The sequence below is a fragment of the Hakea prostrata genome, chromosome 1, assembly GCF_041222555.1.
Source record: "Hakea prostrata isolate BN-2017 chromosome 1, UWA_Hpros_2, whole genome shotgun sequence".
Classification (NCBI taxonomy): domain Eukaryota; kingdom Viridiplantae; phylum Streptophyta; class Magnoliopsida; order Proteales; family Proteaceae; genus Hakea; species Hakea prostrata.
The window spans coordinates 3,796,166-3,814,128 of record NC_142600.1 but is presented as its reverse complement, the minus strand read 5'-3'; the positions used below and the strand labels follow the sequence as shown (position 1 = coordinate 3,814,128).

The 17,963-nt window shown below is 37.7% G+C and overlaps 3 protein-coding genes across 4 annotated transcripts; all 3 read left to right on the top strand.

The window, feature by feature from the left end:
• The first annotated feature begins 626 nt into the window (after positions 1 to 626).
• RABH1C (RAB GTPase homolog H1C) lies at positions 627 to 5,888 on the top strand. 2 transcript variants are annotated; one of them, XM_089155960.1, is made up of 7 exons: positions 627 to 755; positions 866 to 1,061; positions 2,134 to 2,204; positions 3,434 to 3,522; positions 4,091 to 4,202; positions 4,604 to 4,694; positions 5,111 to 5,888. In XM_089155960.1, exons 2-7 carry the CDS (start codon positions 945 to 947, stop codon positions 5,252 to 5,254), a joined length of 624 nt encoding a protein of 207 aa, XP_089012086.1. In that variant the 5' UTR covers positions 627 to 755; positions 866 to 944; the 3' UTR covers positions 5,255 to 5,888. The 2 variants fall into 2 exon arrangements, with proteins under 2 accessions (XP_089012086.1, XP_089012093.1); XM_089155967.1 differs by having other exon boundaries at positions 733 to 782.
• Positions 5,889 to 7,523: 1,635 nt separating this feature from the next.
• On the top strand, positions 7,524 to 9,324 carry LOC149026754 (sugar transport protein 5-like). The gene is made up of 5 exons (XM_089153606.1): positions 7,524 to 7,653; positions 7,737 to 8,062; positions 8,253 to 8,888; positions 8,987 to 9,137; positions 9,254 to 9,324. The coding sequence occupies exons 1-5, from the start codon at positions 7,524 to 7,526 to the stop codon at positions 9,322 to 9,324; spliced, it is 1,314 nt and encodes a 437-aa protein (XP_089009732.1).
• Positions 9,325 to 10,627: 1,303 nt separating this feature from the next.
• On the top strand, positions 10,628 to 13,351 carry LOC149026753 (sugar transport protein 5-like). Its single transcript, XM_089152961.1, has 4 exons — positions 10,628 to 10,754; positions 10,845 to 11,170; positions 12,149 to 12,790; positions 12,887 to 13,351. Exons 1-4 carry the CDS (start codon positions 10,628 to 10,630, stop codon positions 13,349 to 13,351), a joined length of 1,560 nt encoding a protein of 519 aa, XP_089009087.1.
• The last annotated feature ends 4,612 nt before the right edge of the window (positions 13,352 to 17,963 follow it).

The following is a 17,963-nucleotide window of genomic DNA, read 5'->3' as shown; positions in this document are numbered from 1 at the left end:
CGATCTTCTCTAAGAATTTACGTCTACGGGAAGGTTTGGCAGTTTGTTGTTAGGTGTTTCAAGGGTTGTGTTGAATTTCCCAAAGTATATAAAAGCCCAACCTGCAACCCAACCAATAATATATAAAATTTTGATTTCTGTGGGCTGACTTGATCATTTCGATGAATCCATCTGGTTAGGCTTTGACACTTACCATGGGTTTTAATGGTGAGGGTATCCTCTTATAGATTACCAAAAAAAAAAAAAAAAACGAGAGTATCCTCTTATATAGAGGCAATAATATCAAGTTGATCTCAAACCTTCCCATTTGAGTTTGGATTCCCTATCTACATGAGTAGAAGATTGTGATTTTTTATATCCTTTTGCAACATATTTATGGGAATCTATCTCAGAAAATTTTCAAGATGAAACACAAGTGGACCTGTCCACTCAATCCTTTTTCTTACTCCTTTTGGGCACTAGGTTGACTGGTTAATGGTGACGAGAAAATGTAAAAAGAAAATTAACTTGAGGGATGGCTCAATTGGGCAAAAGCCAACAATTCAAGGTTGAATCCCCTTGGAACCGCTATTAAGTAAAATATCCTAATAAAAAAAATAAAAATATAAGTTTATCCTGAACAGGCGGTTCAACTTCAGTGCTTTGCATGCGCAGCATTGTGCTTGCAGTTGCAGCATTCATGAATCGACCCTGAACACGTGGCTGAACACGGTCAATGAAATGATGTTGTAAGTTTTTGACTTCCCTGAGGCAAGGTTGGCGGTTTCGTCTATCGTAATATGGTTTCTTTCTCTTAGCTATGAATTCGATACATTTTTCCATTTCGTGGTTTCCGCTAGTCATCCTCTCTGTTTCTTTGATTCAGATCTGTTCCTCTCGTCTCGTCGGGACTGTAAGACATTCTGAGGTCAAGGAAGGGAGAGAAGAACACAGACAGTGAATCCATGGCGACCGTCTCTCCTCTTGCCAAATACAAGCTCGTTTTCCTGGGCGACCAATCTGTCGGGAAAACCAGTATCATCACACGCTTCATGTACGATAAATTCGACAGTACGTACCAGGTACTCGGTATATTTCGTTTAGTTCTTGAAGATCCATAGCGGATTTTAATATATTCATTGTTTTGGTTGGTCGATCTGGTTTTCCTTCGTAATTTGATTGCATGTTGATGTTTGGTTATTGTTTGATACCCATAGGCTGAAAGCTTCCATAATTCTATGGAAATGTTTCTTCTAATTGGCTTCTTTGCCTTTTTTCCCTTTCTATTCCCAAAAAAAAAAAATAGATTTCTTGATTGTTACTTTTTGACGCGTTTTCCTTCTAGAATACTCTTCTGTATATGTAGGTTCACAGGAAATTTTTTTTCATGAATCGTGCGTTCAAGTTCCAATTATTTGAATTTCAAATTTTTTTTCAGTCTTGCCATTTCATTTTGAATTGATTTGATTTACTTTACTTTGATTTGACATGTTCATTAATTTGGAATCCTCTCCCCCCCTAAAACTTTTATATTCCATTTTGCTTCGTTTATGCTAATTCATTTTGGAATGATTTTTTTTTGTGCGTGTTACTTTAATGCAATATCACCGTGCACTAAATGATTTCTTTTACAAAAAAAATGAAGGGAGCGATGAAAGTTGTTCGTAGATAGGACTGTTAACTAGCTAGTATGACTTTGAGTAGTCTTGATTGGTGAAAGAAGGTCCATGTAGCTGACCATTCAGTTGGGATAAGGCTGACTTAAGTCTTACCAGAAAAAGTAGGTGTAATTGTGTAAATCCTTTTAATTCATAGTTGTAATGACAATCTAGAATCATTAGTTGTTCCTATTGGCCTCATTGTGTCACAGTATTATACTAAATATCTATTCACTCACTCGGTATAGATAAATACCACTTGCAAGTGATGCTGCGTCATAGAAAATTGCCAAGACTATGCTACTTATCATTCATGAATTTCAAATTGTCTCCTTTCATATATTTGTCACCGCATGCTATTAGTTCTGAATGACTGTAATTTAGTTTAGCATCCAATGAAAGAAACACATAGATAAGTTTCTTTTTAATTGTGAATTTTATCGCTTTCAGTTTTGTTTAATTAATATGAGGTTCTCTAACTTTTGGGCTGTTACAGGCTACAATTGGCATTGATTTTCTGTCAAAGACAATGTATCTTGAAGATCGCACTGTTCGTCTGCAGCTATGGTAGGACCATCTTGCTTTCTTCATTGATGAAAATCTGCTTTTTCTTGTAATTCCTACATATACACTACTTTTGGGGTTCACTTTCGAAGTTCAAAGCTTGTCTTTCTAATTCATGAATGGAAATTTTTTCCTTCTTATCATTAAAGAAAACATGTGCATTCATTATAGTTGGAATAGAAGAGGAATATAACTGATCTTTAGCAAGAAGAAGTAAGATGAAAGTTTATCATTGTTTATCCATTGTCGATTCATTACATTCGGTTATATTGTTTCATTCCATTGTAGAAATAGCCATATGTCAGGACTTTAATGCAGCTGTTGGATTCTGATGTTAATTTTCTTTTTAGTGGGTTAAAAAATGGCTTGCAGCCAGAGCACAACTACTATTTGCGTTAAAAAATAGAGCTACAATCAAGTGTATTTTAATGGGCTTCCAATTCTCAGCAAATTCAAGGTTACTAGGAAAAGGATATGAAAATTTGTAAACTTAGAAGCAAAAAGAAGTTATTTCTGAAGATGATGCCTTAGTGGACAGGCTGAGTTAGAGTTGTTTGTGTCCCCTATGACTGCTAACATGTGGCTGCAACGCCTACAGGAGATGGTAATGATAACATATCTATCAACATGGGACTCATGTGCTAGGTGGATGCCTTGAAGCTGGCTCCTCAATTCATAATGAAAATGGATCTCAGTTAGATATTTTGGGCAAAAGCAACTATTGGCTAACACTGTCATTGTGAAGAATTTCTCATAGAAATAAGATAGGCATTCGGGTTGCCCCTTTATCTGGGTTTTGGAGTGTTAGTATATTGTTTCACTCCTGTTTTACATTCTTCCTCGATAAGAAAAAGTCTCTTCTCAATCACAAGTGGGAAAACTTGTTCTTTAGAATAAAACACATCATGATGCTGGAAGATAAGCACTTATTAAAGGTCACATCTTTAATATGATCTTGATTCACTTGTGAACACAATGTCCATAACTTCCACAACATTCCCAACTGCTCTGAATGGGTTCATCAAGACCACTAGGGATAGGGTAGGATAGAATAAATATCCCTGCGTCTAAAGCATATTTTCATCTAATGCTCCTACATTTCATTATTGATAAAAAATTTCAGGTTGTTCCTTCTCGTCTTCCCTTTAGAGCTTTTAATTTTCTTGATATATATCTTCATGTTTCATATTTTGGCATATACATTCTACAAAGCTTATATGCTAGCTTTACAGGGATACTGCCGGGCAGGAGAGGTTTAGGAGTCTCATTCCAAGCTACATCAGAGATTCCTCTGTTGCAGTAATTGTCTATGATGTATCCAGTGAGTAGTCGTTCTACACTTTCTGTATTGTTCTCTTCCTTCTCATTGTTTGCTTTTGATTACAGTAACCCACCATAAGAGAAAAAAAAAAAAAAATGTAAGGCCATGGTTGACAGGCCAGAATTTTTTGTATAATCACTTAAAGTAGTGCCACCCATGGAATCCAGAGAAAAGGAATATTTCTTTATCTTTTATCATTAATCTTGGTTTGGATTTGATGTGGATGAATAGACTATCCTTGCAAAAATGCATCTAGACCTACTCACAGGTGACCTATTCTGTAACAACACATTTATTAATAATTACCAGAGTAGCTCTTGGATTTTTTTCATATTTTTAAGATATCATGCTTAGTTCCATCTTGGACTTCTGTTGTAATCTGACAGTAGACCTCAATGGTGTACCGCAGTATATCTCATATTTCACACGTGCAATGTATCCCATTCATAAACCTTCATTTTCAATAAAAATTTCCAAAAAACTCACAAATTTAGATTATTTTTACTCTTCGAATTCACATGGCATTTTCAGTGTTGAAGCTTCAATTTTACTCTGTACTTCGATGCAGATCGGCAATCATTTCTGAACACCTCTAAGTGGATAGAGGAAGTACGCACAGAACGAGGCAATGATGTGATTATTGTACTTGTTGGGAACAAAACCGATCTAGTTGACAAGAGGTGGTTATGTGCTGGCATTTTGAATGCATTTTTTTCTTGCCCTGTGTTTTAGTTCAATTTTTTGCTCTCAGTGTGTGGGGCTCTCGGACCTTTCTACTGTCAACCATGTAGAGGAATTATCTGTTTGACTGTTCCTTGATGATGCATGAAAAACTATCTAAATTGAGCCCCAGTTAAGGTCTGTTTCTTTTAACTTTAGTTAAGCATCTATTCACTATTCTGCTAGGTTTGGGGAGATATGTACTGAGAGGTAAATCACATTCAGTTGAATATTTGAGGGGATCCTAAGATACTTCTAGAATATTATGAAGTGACTTTGTCAGGTTTTCATGCATAGAAAGGTGGTTTTCTAGTCTTATTTATGGTTTTAATGCTTCTTTTTCTTCTGGATGATCAAACAGGCAAGTCTCAATAGAGGAGGGAGATGCCAAATCCCGTGATTTTGGTGTCATGTTCATAGAGACCAGTGCCAAAGCAGGATTCAATATTAAGGTGAATTGCAACATCTTTTCTTAATGTTTTTCTGTTGATGAAAACCTGCATTAATGTGTTTCCTTAAACTTTCACATTGATGAGCATGGGCCTTCAATATCCATCAACAAGATCTCCTAGGGAATATTGATCTACACTTCTTTTACTGAACATATTACATTCTTCAAACTTTGAGAGGAACATTTAGTAGTTCCAAGTTACAGTACAGGTGGTTGGTCTCACTCATTTGAGTCAATTTTTGGACATAGCTTTCCTTGGCCTGAACTGTTCTAAATAAAACCATCTTGAGTGTTATCATGTGTGCGTGTGATATCTGGACATCACAGACAATGAAGCAAGTCTTTCTTCATTTGCTTCTGGTTTTCTTTTCCTTCCCTTCCTCTGTTTGACATTCTTGCCTTTCTTGAATGATCCAGCCATTGTTCCGTAAGATTGCTGCTGCCTTGCCAGGGATGACAAGCCTCTCCTCAACTAAACAGGAAGATATGGTTGATGTGAACCTAAAGTCTACAGTAAGTCCATCCGAGCAAGAACAACAAGGAGGTGGCTGTGCTTGCTAGAGCATCACATACACATGTAGGAGAACACAGATAGAGAATTTGGATCAGCCAGTTTCAATGTGGAAGGTTTCAAAAAGGATGATATTAAGGGTCAGTAGAGTTAAATGGGACCACAGCGTACACAAATTATATGCTTATGGGGGAACTGTTGGTTCGCTCATATGGATGCCCTCATCACAAGACTTGGGCCAGTCACTGGTGCTGCTCTGGAATACTAAAACGTCTATTTGCAACTGGAGTCCTGTGGTCTTTCCAAGATTGTACAATGAACTTCATAAGTTTTGAACTTCACTAACTATACTTGTTGAAGAATCTATGATTTGAAAACCATTTTTCATCTTTTTGAAATGTTTGACAAAAAGCTCTTTCTTCTGTTTACCCCCATCCAGTGAGAGAATGAGTGCTACACTGACTCCTCTTTTCCGATTTGTAAAAACCTTTTCTTATGAACTTTAATTATGAAAGAAGACTCCATGCTATACTTAGGGCAATTACGGTCGATGCTTATGGGTTTAGTTTTCAGGGTTGGGCTACCCGATTTGAATTTAGATGACTAAAGGAAAGTACAATCCAGACATGCCGCGTGGAAAGCATGAAATGAATTGGGAAAAGAAAAAGAAATACATGAAAGACAAAGGAATGATGAATTTACGTAAAAGAAGTATTGTCAAATTTTTTCTTTTCCTTTTCTTGCATAGCAAACATGATTTTTTAACTGAGGCTTTGGCTTCTACGCCAAGAAGAAAAGGGTTAGAATTAAGACTCGAGCATGAAATTCAAAACAGGCTGATGTCTACTATACTCATGGACCAAATATTTTGATCCAATAGATCTCTCACTTAATTTTTCCCCCTACCTACAATGTTTTAAATTATTCTTTCACCTCTCAAAATTCATTTTTCTTCCATGTCATTCAAGAAGCAATCAATATTTCCGAAGAAACCTTTTAGATTCGATAACAAGTTAACCTCAAAGATCAATTTGATATAGTATGCTTGATTCCTCTCCCCAGGTGCGGTGAGTCACCTCATGGAATCCAAAAAGTGCGCGATCCACCTCCAATGGATTCCAAATCTACCTTCTCCCCATCTGGATAAAATGTGACTGTACCTTAGGTTGTAAGCATGTTTCCACTGCTTCAATTACAAGCATCATGTCCCATCAATGAGTTGGCCTATTGATAATGACCAACAGCTCTTGGGCTTGTTTAGTTACATGAGTTCGAAGATTTTAAATCTTTGGATTCACAAATAGGAGATTTATACCCATTTGGTTGTGTGAATTTCTGAATTCATGAAATTTAGAGATTTACATTTTTACACTAAAAACATGAATCTGTAGATTTATAGGTATCTACTATAAAAACGTTAACATTTGAACTATGACTTCATAATGTTATTTTAGGGTGAATCTTTAGATTTTATTCCAAAGATTCAGGGCTAACCAAACAATTAATTTTATGAACCATGACTCTATAGATTTAAAATCTCTAGATTTTTGAAAAGTTCACACTCAAGTAACCAAACAGGCCTTTAGTGAAGAGGTCAGAATTTGATTATCTCCAGCAGTATATCTAATATCCCCATCCTCAATATATATAAAATTGCTAATTCTAGGAAAAAAAAATTATAAGTATCACATAGAATTGGTAGAGTATTTTGAAAATAATGAAACATAAGCGAGTATGTGTAAACCCAAGAAAGTAATAATTCAATCAATGTAAAACAATAAGTTGTTATAGTAAGAAGAGATTACCAAATAATATGTTTCTTTTTTTGCATCTCTTTATTATACATTTAGAGGAAGAACCCAGTTTTTGTCTTACATGTCATGTAAATCTAGTATTCATGCTTAAGTGTCGCCCAATGCACAAAGCTCGGAAATAAAGGATATACTGGATTTCTTCTAAGAAAATTTGGTTATCTCTTTCCTTGGATCCAAGGAACGAACTAGTAATTCTTACACAAAGAGTCAAAGACCAGCGTGCAGTGGTCAAAATTCTTAGCTGGAATTAGGAGAACGGCTTCTTCGCGTCTACTCCAGAAGTCTCACGACGACTTCTTGGTCAACAGACAGATCGACAGACTCACATAGTTTTGACTTGTCGTGGATAAGAGACTCACTGTTTTATTGTCTTTCTTGTACTGGATTCATCTATTTATCGCAAAAAGAATTGGACTTTTAACTACATTCGTCTTCTTCAGCCACATTTGTTCTTCTGAATAGCTAGCTCCCTTGCAAGGAGAGAGAGAGAGAGAGAGAGAGAGGAATGACTAGTGGGAAGAACAGCATTGACGTCAATGTCGCCGGTAATAGGAAGATAACAGTTTCGGCGATCGTAATTTGCATAGTTGTAGCCTCTGCTGGTATGCTATTCGGCTACGACATTGGGATTTCAGGTTGGTTCATAAATTTCTTAATTGTCCTGCCGATTGTCATGTAATAGTTCTTGGATGGTTTGATATATGAATGAAAATTTCAGGTGGAGTGAGTACCATGGAACCGTTCCTGAAGATGTTCTTTCCGCATGTGTTGAAGAATAAGGGTAAGGCGAAGCGAAACAATGACGACTACTGCAGGGACGATAGCTATGTAATCACATGTTTCAATTCCTCGCTCCACTTGGCCGCCTTTGTTTCATCTCTATTTGCTGGTCGCTTCAGCGCCACCAAGGGTCGCAAGCACACCTTGGTGCTCGGTGGTTCCATCTACCTCGTCGGCGTCGTAGTCCTTTCTAGCGCCTCCGATTTGGGGATGCTCGTCTTAGGCCGTGTCTTGCTTGGTATTGGGCTCGGTTTTTCTAACCAGGTAAAGCTTACTTATTTTTTAACAGAAACAAGACAAATAAAGAACTCTGAAGTTACGACATTTTTACTTTTTATATATATATATATTTATGAGCTGGTTTTGGATCAACGTGATGAATTTTAGTCCATTTCAATCCAAGATGCTCATGTGCCATACCATACGCTGACAATTGGTCTCACATCTGGTTTAGGCGGCACCGGTTTATCTCGCTGAAGTGGCCCCTCCCAGATATCGTGGAGTTTTCACTCTAGGCTTCAACTTCTTTATGGATATGGGAACCGTAGCTGCAACCATAGTCAACTATCACACCTCGCAAGTAGAAGCTAGCTGGAATTGGCGTCTCTCCGTTGCTGGTGCAGGAGTTCCGGCGATCATCATGACATTGGGTGCCTTCTTCGTCCCTGACACAGCCGTCAGCTTGGTAGAACGGGGGAAGATGGGAGAAGCACGGGAGGCGCTGTGTAAGATCCGAGGGTTCGATTCGGACATTGACACGGAATGGATAGAGATCATAACTTACAGCCATATAATGAAATCCAACCCTTGGGATCAGTATTGGAGGATTTTCAAGAGACGATACAGACCTCATTTGGTGTTGTCGGTGACGATGATGATGTTTCAGCAACTCACTGGCGTCAATGCAGTGGCATTCTATGCGCCGGTGTTGTTCCGTTCTGTTGGATTTTGGAATCAATCTACTTTGGTCGGAACCGTAGTGATGGGAGTGCTCAACCTCTCTGGTGTTATGGCTGCCTGTGCCACTGTTGACCAGATTGGTCGTAAGGTTTTGTTCGTCGTTGGAGGATTCACTATGTTGTCTTCCCAGGTCAGTGTTCCTGTGTTTTTCAACCTTTCTTTTTTTTGGGAGAATTTTGACACTCTGCTCGATCCTGACACATTTTCTTCTTCTTTTGGCTAATGAAGATAGCTATGGCTTGGTTGCTAGCGATGAAGACAGGGGCTTCTGGTGATGAAACCGTCCCCAGCGACATTGCTGTGACAGTAGCGGTGTTAATGTGTGTCTACGTAGTTGGATTTGGGTGCTCATGGGGTCCCCTTAGCTTTCTCATACCAAGTGAAATCCTACCAACAGAAGTCCGACCGGCCGGTTATGGCATCAGTATTTCCTTTAACTTTCTGATGACTTTTCTGCTATCACTAACCTTCGATTCCATGTTTTGCCATTTGAAGTTTTCAATATTCTTCTTCTGTGCTGCATGGGTAGTGGTCATGACAATATTTGTAATGTTGTTCCTTCCTGAGACCAAAGGGATCTCTCTGGAGACAATGCAACATATTTGGGAGAGGCATTGGTACTGGAAAAGGTTTCTAGATAGTGAATTACAGGAGAGAAGGATGATAGATTCTTTAACGCACATCCAAAACACAATTAGGGTTTAATAACCTCCCAAAGGAGCCTTTTTTTCTTCTGTTTATGCCGACAGAATTTGTTGGTTTGTAGACATCAAGTTATTAAATTTGTTTTTGTATATAAATTATGTTAATAACACAGCTAGTCGCTAATGGAGGAATTGACGCATCTTTTTTTCTTTTCTTTTTTCTTTGTCAAATCCTTATAATCTGAATAATGGGGTTAGGTAGTGTTATTCAACATCTACTACATTTTCAAAATTTTCATATTATCATTCTTTGATTTTTTTAGTTTTATTGAAAATTTTAATAAAGATAATAGCAAATTGCATTGACACCTTAAAATGGAATCCTTAAAGCTTTGACACCCCATTTTATTTTAAAAAAAACACACAAAGACCCAAAAATTAGATTTTCATTAGATATTTTTGTCCAATTTAGCATTGAAAACCTTTGAGACACTATTTATTATAGGGATATTTTTGAAAATAAACAATAATTTAATTGTTTTTAGTGATAAATTTGACAAGTATATCCAATGAAAATTCAATTTTGGGATTTATGTGCTTTTTAAACATAAAGTGGGGTGTCAGTGCTTTAAGGCTTCCATTTTAGGGTACATGCAATCTAAAGATTAAAATTATGTCTTTTTCTATTTTAAACTAATGGAAAAAGAGACATTTCTTTAATAGAAATTTTGTAAGGGATATAAATATAAAAATTTAAAAATTTAAAATACTGATGATATGGCTATTCCTCCTAGGAGCCAATCAACAATCCAATTCCCATAAATCATGCATGAATCCAACAGATTCCATAATGATTTTTAATAAAAAAAGAACTTGGATTTGAGGTTGATCTAGATCAGGGTTAGCTTACATCGTTACTCATTGCTAAATGAGCAACCTTTGATGGTGATATTCCAAATTTTCAATAAACCAACCAGCCACACACGGGTTCCGACAAATAGGCGGCCGGTAATCAAAATCGATGGCTAAATGGCACCGGCTTCTTCGCGCATGGATTGCTAGGTTCACGTAATTTTCACCTTCTTGATTTCTCTTTTCGTTTACAAAGGAAAGTAGAGATTTGACTTCCACGATTTGCAGCGATAACCGCCGTCTTCAGCTACCGTAAAATGGTTTTGAATAGCTCGCTTGCTTTGGTATGAATCAGAATCAGATGCAGATGCAGATGCATACAGAGATCTTGAATGATGAGCGTTTTCCTGTCAACGAGACGCTAACGCCGTCGATAGTAAAGGTTTGCGTAGTTGCAGCTTCTGCTGGTATGCTTTTCGGGTACGACAGTACCGTTTCAGGTTCGTTAACTGGTAATCTCTTGAGTCTTGATTCATGAGAGCCCGATTGAATTGAATTCATCGATAAGACGATAACGTATTGTATTGCAGGAGGGGTGATGAACATGGCGTCGTTTCTGGAGAAGTTCTTCCCAGATTTTCTAATTAGGCAGCTGCTGGTGGACCAAACGAAGATCTCCTACTGTCTGTTTGATGACGCGCTGTTGCAATTTTTCACTTCTTCGTTTTACTTGGCAGCCGCGGTGTCGTCCTTGGCCGCCGGACGCTTCTCTGCAGACTGGGGACGCAAGGCCACGTTGTTGTTCGGTGGTTTCAGCTTCCTCACTGGTACTGCAATTCTTTCTGCTGCCATTAACATGGCCATGCTCATCATTGGTCGTCTCATTCTTGGTTTTGGTGTCGGCCTTTCCACTCAGGTAAGCTCTTCAACCTTCATTATATATATGTACACTTCAAAAGGATTCTCAAATGTAAATGGTAGGAGTTTCGTGCTGATTCTTCCTTTGATCCGGTTGGATCAGTCAATTTTCCACTTTATTTTAATTTTCTACGAATTCATTTTCCTGGATACCATTTCCCATAAAGATGGATTTGGATTTTCTCCACCCTTCTCACCCTCCATCCAACTTATGTCTCAGATAAGGATTCACATCCTCGTAACCTCATGCGGGGCCATGATTACAAGGCACTTTTGTTAGATAAATTGAATGAAGGAACTTTGTAAGTAAAACAAAATTTTTGCATGTAGAATTTATGGCCCTCTGATCCTTCCATGCTTCCCACTTCCCTCATGGTGGCCCGTGGCTTGCCCGGTTCCCAACACTGGTTTAATGAATTCAAATTTTGGGTGGGTTAAAAATTCATTAGTTAATTGGGCCGTTGGTCTTTGCCCTGGCCCCGGTTGGTGCGGGAACGGGTGGTCTTTACCGGGTTGAGCGTGACATGTGGGATTTTGTTAGATTCGTGCATATGACATAGTGATGCCCATACACGTAAATTTCCTTAAATTTCAACTAACATAAAAAAACATTTGTTTATACCAACTTAAGCAAAATAAAATGGCTTTTTCCTTAATCATTTTTTTTCAACTGAAATTTAATGGAGTCAACATGGTGTTCATTCAACGATGGGCACCATAGGCACCACCACACTAGACGCACCAACTTAATAAGATCTCGACAAGTAATTATAAACATCCAAACGTGTGAACAATAGCACAGTCATATGCTTGATAGGTGCTTTAAGGTGAGAATTTTATCCATTCGTGATTATGCTTGGTCTAAATGCCTTATGACCTATTTCTTTGTCTAAATCCTCCATTGAACGAATAGAGGATTATGCTCCCCATCCAAAATAAAGCTATCGTGTCATATTTTTTTCTTCTCCCTGTGTAGGCAGCAACGATCTATCTAGCCGAAATGGCCCCTCCGAAGTGGCGCGGAGCATTCACTGCAGCGTTTGGGTTCTTCGTTGGCATCGGCGTGTTATTCGCATGGTTAATTAACTACCTCGTTAGCCATTACAAAGCAGATTGGAATTGGCGTATCTCGGTTTCTGTAGCAGCAGTGCCGGCGATCATAATGATAATAGGCACTTTCTTCATCCCAGACACAACAGTGAGTTTGGTCCAGCGAGGTAGGGTGAGTGAGGCTTGGGATACACTGAGTGCAGTCCGAGGAGCCGAGTCGGATTTGGAAACCGAGTTGGCAGACATCTTTGGTACGAGTGAAGCAGCTGCAGCCAAGACCAAGAGTAAGAGTCAATTCAGGCAAGTATTTCGAAGAGAGTACAGACCACATCTCGTTATATCATCGTTGTTAATGGTGTTCCAGCAACTGACTGGCGTCCATGTAGCCGTGTTCTATGGGCCCATAGTTTTCAGAGCTCTTGGCTTTGGGGTCGATTCTGCTACCATCTGTCCTCTCATAATTATATCTTTCAACATCGTTGCTGTGTTCGCTGCTTGTTTATTGGTTGATCGAGTTGGTCGGAGGATTTTGTTGACTGTCGGTGGAATCCATATGTGCATCGCCCAGGTCAGCTTCCTTTTAGAGCCCTCGATCCATATATTAACAGTTAATAGATATTGATTTTGAAAATAATCTAGCTAGCTACCATGGCATGAAAAGCAGGTAGTGTTGGCTTGGCTGCTTGCAACAAAAGTAGGTAGTTCCGAAAATGCATCGGTGAGCAAGGAGTCTGCTATAGCGATAATGGTGTGGATAGTTCTTTTCTACGTAGGATTTGGGTACTCATGGGGTCCTCTCATCTTCCTCATTTCCTGTGAAGTCTTACCAATAGAAGTCCGACCAGCCGGCAGTGGTATCTGTTACGCTATCAATTTCATTACTGCATTTGTGCTGGCTCAAACCTTCATTCCGACGCTATGCGCCTTGAAGTTTGCTGCACTCTTGTTTTATGCTACATGGATGATGATCATGACTCTATTTATATTGTTGTTCCTTCCTGAAACCAAAGGAATCCCTCTTGATGCAATGGAACCTATCTGGGAGAAGCATTGGTACTGGACAAGGTTTGTAGAAGATAAGATGGGGAAGAGGAGAGACACATCCATGCCCACAATTTTGGAATATTAAGCTTCTAAAATGCAATCTCAGAAAGCTTGTTCTAATGGTTTTATCTCTTTTTCCCGAAAGAAAAAAAGAAGGAAAAAGGAAAAGAAAAAAAAAAAGGGGTGTTGTCTTTAGTTTATCCGGATAGGATCAAAGCATCAAGTGACCGACTGGTTTTTGTAGGTGGGTAATGTATATATAAGGGGCAAGATTACATGGCTGACACTTAATAGGTTTATAGGCAAATGATCAGTGAATCTGAATTTGTATTAATTTCCGAGATTGTCTTTACCCTATAGGACTACCCTTTTTTTTGTTTTTTTTGCTGAAGTTCTGAAATTTAGAGATCTTCTTTTATGTGTACAATTTAATTTGTTGATTAAGAAAAGCAAGTTTTTCAACTCTGAATCGTCCTCCTCACTTTCATCAAAATAAATAAAATCGTGTTTCTCGACGTAAGCGAGTCTATCCTAGTCAAACATACAAAATCATGTTCTTTGTTTTATATTCGAAAAATCACATTGATGTCACACAAAGGGAGACGATGAGGCAAAGTGTGTCCATGGGCAATTCACAGCCTCATCCTTCTGATTTTTTAAGCTGAGGTTCATCTAAGTCAACTTAGGCAATTACGTGCACCTTGACTATATTCTCAGGCTAGCTTTTGTATCTATTTAAATATTTCATTATGAAGAATTGAACCATAACTTCTTCACTATGGGTCATTATAAAGTAAATAACTCTTGTGTCAATCTTTAAGATTGTTAAAGGATCTGATGGTTGGTTTGATGATTTAATCGAATGGTTAGAGTGTACTTAAGGAATAGTTTAAATGAAGCTAGATTCCAATTGATATTTTGGTCGAGATCAAACATCACTTGTGGGTCCCACAACGGTAGAATTAAACTGAACTTAAAACAAGAAAATGACCAGCATAATTTTCTGAACCCGAAGCCCGAAGGTATTATAATATTCGCACCTCAAAGTAGGCCATGCGTAAGATAATAAAACGGGCCCATGAGCTCATAAAAAAACCCATCATTTAATTAATCTTAAAGACTGACACATTCAAACACAATAATAAAATAACAATATAAAAAAAAACACAGCATCACCCGAAAACAAGCACATGGCTGAGAGACCTGTGTCTCAAATTGTCAGGAGATTATTTGTAGGAAAACAAGTCCAATTTGAAAACTACTAAAAAAAAGTTCAAAGTTGGACCCTACACCAAGTCAAAGTGATTAATTCAGCAAGGTTTCAAGGAGCAGTTTCATTCAAGTTGACACCGCAACCAAAAAGATACTAAGGAAAAGCCAGAGGAAATGGATTCTTAGGTGAGTTACAGGCTTCAATGAAGCTTTATCAGAGGTCTTCCGACCATGGGCTGAACAACAAAGCAGCAAAATGGTCTTTGCTCCCCAAGTCTCTAAATTGGAGATGCCATACAAGAAACGTGGTGCTTTAAAGACCATCTATCTTTAACAAATTGTCTCGTTGTTTAAAAATAGTTCATTTTTGTTGTAGTGAAAATGTGCTTGAGTCCCTATGGTTCGTTCCTAACCCAGGTCTAGTTTTTGAAACTAAAACAATGGTGAAAGTGGACCGCCTCATGGGACGGGAAGCCACCTCCAATGATTAAGTCAATTCAGGTAAGAGAACTAGAGACTCCCCTTGAAGAATAAATATTCAAGGAAATGGAGAAGATGATGTTCTTTAAAATTAATTGCAAGAGAGTAATGGGTGGAGCATTTAACTCTTACCCTTGTTTAGGCATAGTGATGATTTATATAGCCGGTCCATACCTAAAAAGACAGTTGACACTTCTTAACCTACGATGTTCGTCTGATGAGATGAAGGGAGGAAGTGACTTCTTGGAGAGACCGTGTGATCTTCACGATAGCTAGAGATCTTGTTGATGAATCAAATGGTCAGCATCAAGTTGATTCTGATATGACACCAACCCACAGTTGAGGGGACTAAAGATGTAGATGCAATACTTGAGGCAGATTTTGGACGAATGAAAAGCTTCCTCACTAGCAATGAGCATTTAATGATTCTCAGTGATGCTGAATTAAATGCTATGATCGACGTTTAGATAAGGATACGCTGAATCCCTTATCTATGCTACTTTTTTTGGAAAGTCGCATGAGGACAGTTGTGTGTCACTACATGGTCTTCTTTGTAGCTTCTCAGCTAGTAGCTCTTCCGAAAAGTACCAAGTCTGAGAAGTATCAAATGAATCATCTTGAACCAGATTTGAACCCTTTGCTTGGTCCAAATGATCTGTTAGGTTCATTGGCTTGAACCATGTTAACTATAACAAATTTTATTTTAGTGATGGATCTGTGAACTCAAAGATGGTACGGTGATTTTTATTTTCAGTAATGGATCTGTGAACTCTAAGATGGTGTGGTGAACCTTACATTAAAAGAAAAACAATCTCTTTATATCATAATAAGATGACTTAACCTGAACTCTTTAGCTAAATAATCAGCTATAAGATTTTGTTAAACTGATCCAACCACACAAAAACGAATTAATTATGTACCAAAATTGATCAGGTTTGGTAGAGTCACATGCAATCATCAATCCGTCACCCTTTATAAGCTTTTAAAGCTGTATTTTTTTGGTACAACTGTTTAAATTGAAGGCTACCTAAGAACCAGCGATCACTCTCGGGCCTTAGCTACAGGTTTGGTTACCTTGGAAAAGGAGGGGTTCGGGGGGTGTTCAATTGAGTTTGGATAAAAAGAAAAGGCTTATACTTTATTTACATTTTTTTTGTCACATGTTAAAAAAAATTCACATAAGGCCCACTAATAATCGGATCTCTAATTTATTTTGTTAACATTCAAATATGAATTCCACTCTTAATGCGTGTTTGAGAGGTGTAAGGATACTATAGGCAGATCTACTCGCATGGAGAAAAAACTAAACAGCCCACGTAGCTAAATTCTTAACATGTATTTTTAATCTAAAAATAAAATCCTGAAAAAGATCTAAATTCCTACATCTTCAAACTTTTTCAAAAAAAGAAGAATTTGTTTTCAGAATAAATGTACTATGATTCTAACATCAAAAAGAAAAAAATAATGTAGTATGAAAAACTCTCTCTCCATGTCACTAGAGGATCCAAACTTGGACTCTGCAACAATTAAGCTTAAACTATAACTTTTTTCTTAATTTTTTGATAAAAAGCTAAAACTATGTTCACCTCATGGAGGATGGGTAAGATCCATTTAAAATCCTCTTCCCATCTGGAGAGCAAACCCATCACCTTGGCACCTTGGCTGGACCAATCTAAATTGTAAGTCCCATTAAATGTCCCTGAAATCTAGATCAAGATATATAACTGTGTCAGGGGGAGAGACCCCTTTCAATGCGGTTAATAAATTTTCAAGTGAATTCTGCATGTTTGTAATTAATACCACTTAGACGACTTGCAATTTAACATTTATTCTCGTATAAGTAGGATAGCTTGAATTAGTTCTCACAGTTAGAATGAGAAGCTATTGATGAAACAAGGAAGTAGGTTGAGAGCATTTAAAAGAAACAGGTGGTGCGAGTCATGAAGAACGCTGTTGTAGAAAGCGATGCACGTCAATACATCGTCCTTGAATACTGCATTTAATCAAGAGTAATCAAGTCCAGTTAATTTTACCCCCAAATAAAAAATCAAGTCGAGTTAATGAAGGCTGGTGGTACAGATGAACTCCTAACTACAGTGATCTCTCTGTCTCCTCTCCCCTCCCTCTTAACTCCAGAAGTATTAAAAGAGGTCCATTAAAGTTTCACCTTTAATTCATTTCATCAAAATTAAGAAGTAGAATCTCTTTTTAACATATGGTAAACAGATATAAAGAGAGCACAAACTTCAATCCTTAATAAAATAATAATAAATAAATAAAAACTCCACAAATTTCATATTTAGATTTTTTCTTTTAAGTATATAAAATACGACTTTTAGGGGGGAAAAGAATGTCAGTAGCAATGACAAGGTTTTCACCTGTGAAACCCCTTTTTTTTTTTTCGGTTTTTTGTTCAGGGTTCCTCGTTATTTGATTTGGTAGGTGAAGCACAAGTCAACTTAAAATAATTTACAGAGAGAATCGTATCTCCACGTGTAATTTACCATAATTCTTATATTTATTTAGATTTTTTTTACTAATCTTAATTTTTAATTTGTTTGAAACAAGAGTTGTTTTTTTTTTGTTGAGTCCGGATCAGCGACCCCGACGGGGAGCATTTTGTGCTTCACGACGCTTCCTGACCACAAAGATCAATACGGCCCACGGTGAAAAATACTTTTGAAAAAATTTAAAAAAAAAACTTTTTCCACCAGTGGAACCCACTGGTTTTTGTGGTCAGAAAGCCAACGGAGAGATGATCCGGATTCCTCTTTTGAGGGTGGGGGGAGTGTCATGAGTGAGAAACGAGACTTGTGAGTTACTAGTACTTTATCCCTGAACTCGCCTACCTTGCCTCCTTCGTTAAACCCACCTAAATATTTGCACCGTCTAATAACTCAATATGCACATGTAGCTAACAGTAAGCCATCAAACCATGGAATGGGAAGTTATGCATGTTTTTCTTTTTTTCTCCTTTTTATGGGGAAAAGAAATAATGTATGTAG

Excerpts from the sequence above, each read along its gene's own strand:
- RABH1C (XM_089155960.1), top strand. The coding sequence starts at position 945 with ATGGCGACCGTCTCTCCTCTTGCCAAATACAAGCTCGTTTTCCTGGGC. Across the intron at positions 1,062-2,133 it reads AATTCGACAGTACGTACCAG|GCTACAATTGGCATTGATTT; the intron begins GTACTCGGTATA and ends GGGCTGTTACAG. Across the intron at positions 2,205-3,433 it reads ACTGTTCGTCTGCAGCTATG|GGATACTGCCGGGCAGGAGA; the intron begins GTAGGACCATCT and ends CTAGCTTTACAG.
- LOC149026754 (XM_089153606.1), top strand. The coding sequence starts at position 7,524 with ATGACTAGTGGGAAGAACAGCATTGACGTCAATGTCGCCGGTAATAGG. Across the intron at positions 8,889-8,986 it reads TCACTATGTTGTCTTCCCAG|ATAGCTATGGCTTGGTTGCT; the intron begins GTCAGTGTTCCT and ends TGGCTAATGAAG. Across the intron at positions 9,138-9,253 it reads CCTTAGCTTTCTCATACCAA|TTTTCAATATTCTTCTTCTG; the intron begins GTGAAATCCTAC and ends TGCCATTTGAAG.
- LOC149026753 (XM_089152961.1), top strand. The coding sequence starts at position 10,628 with ATGCATACAGAGATCTTGAATGATGAGCGTTTTCCTGTCAACGAGACG. Across the intron at positions 10,755-10,844 it reads GTACGACAGTACCGTTTCAG|GAGGGGTGATGAACATGGCG; the intron begins GTTCGTTAACTG and ends ATTGTATTGCAG. Across the intron at positions 11,171-12,148 it reads GTGTCGGCCTTTCCACTCAG|GCAGCAACGATCTATCTAGC; the intron begins GTAAGCTCTTCA and ends CTCCCTGTGTAG.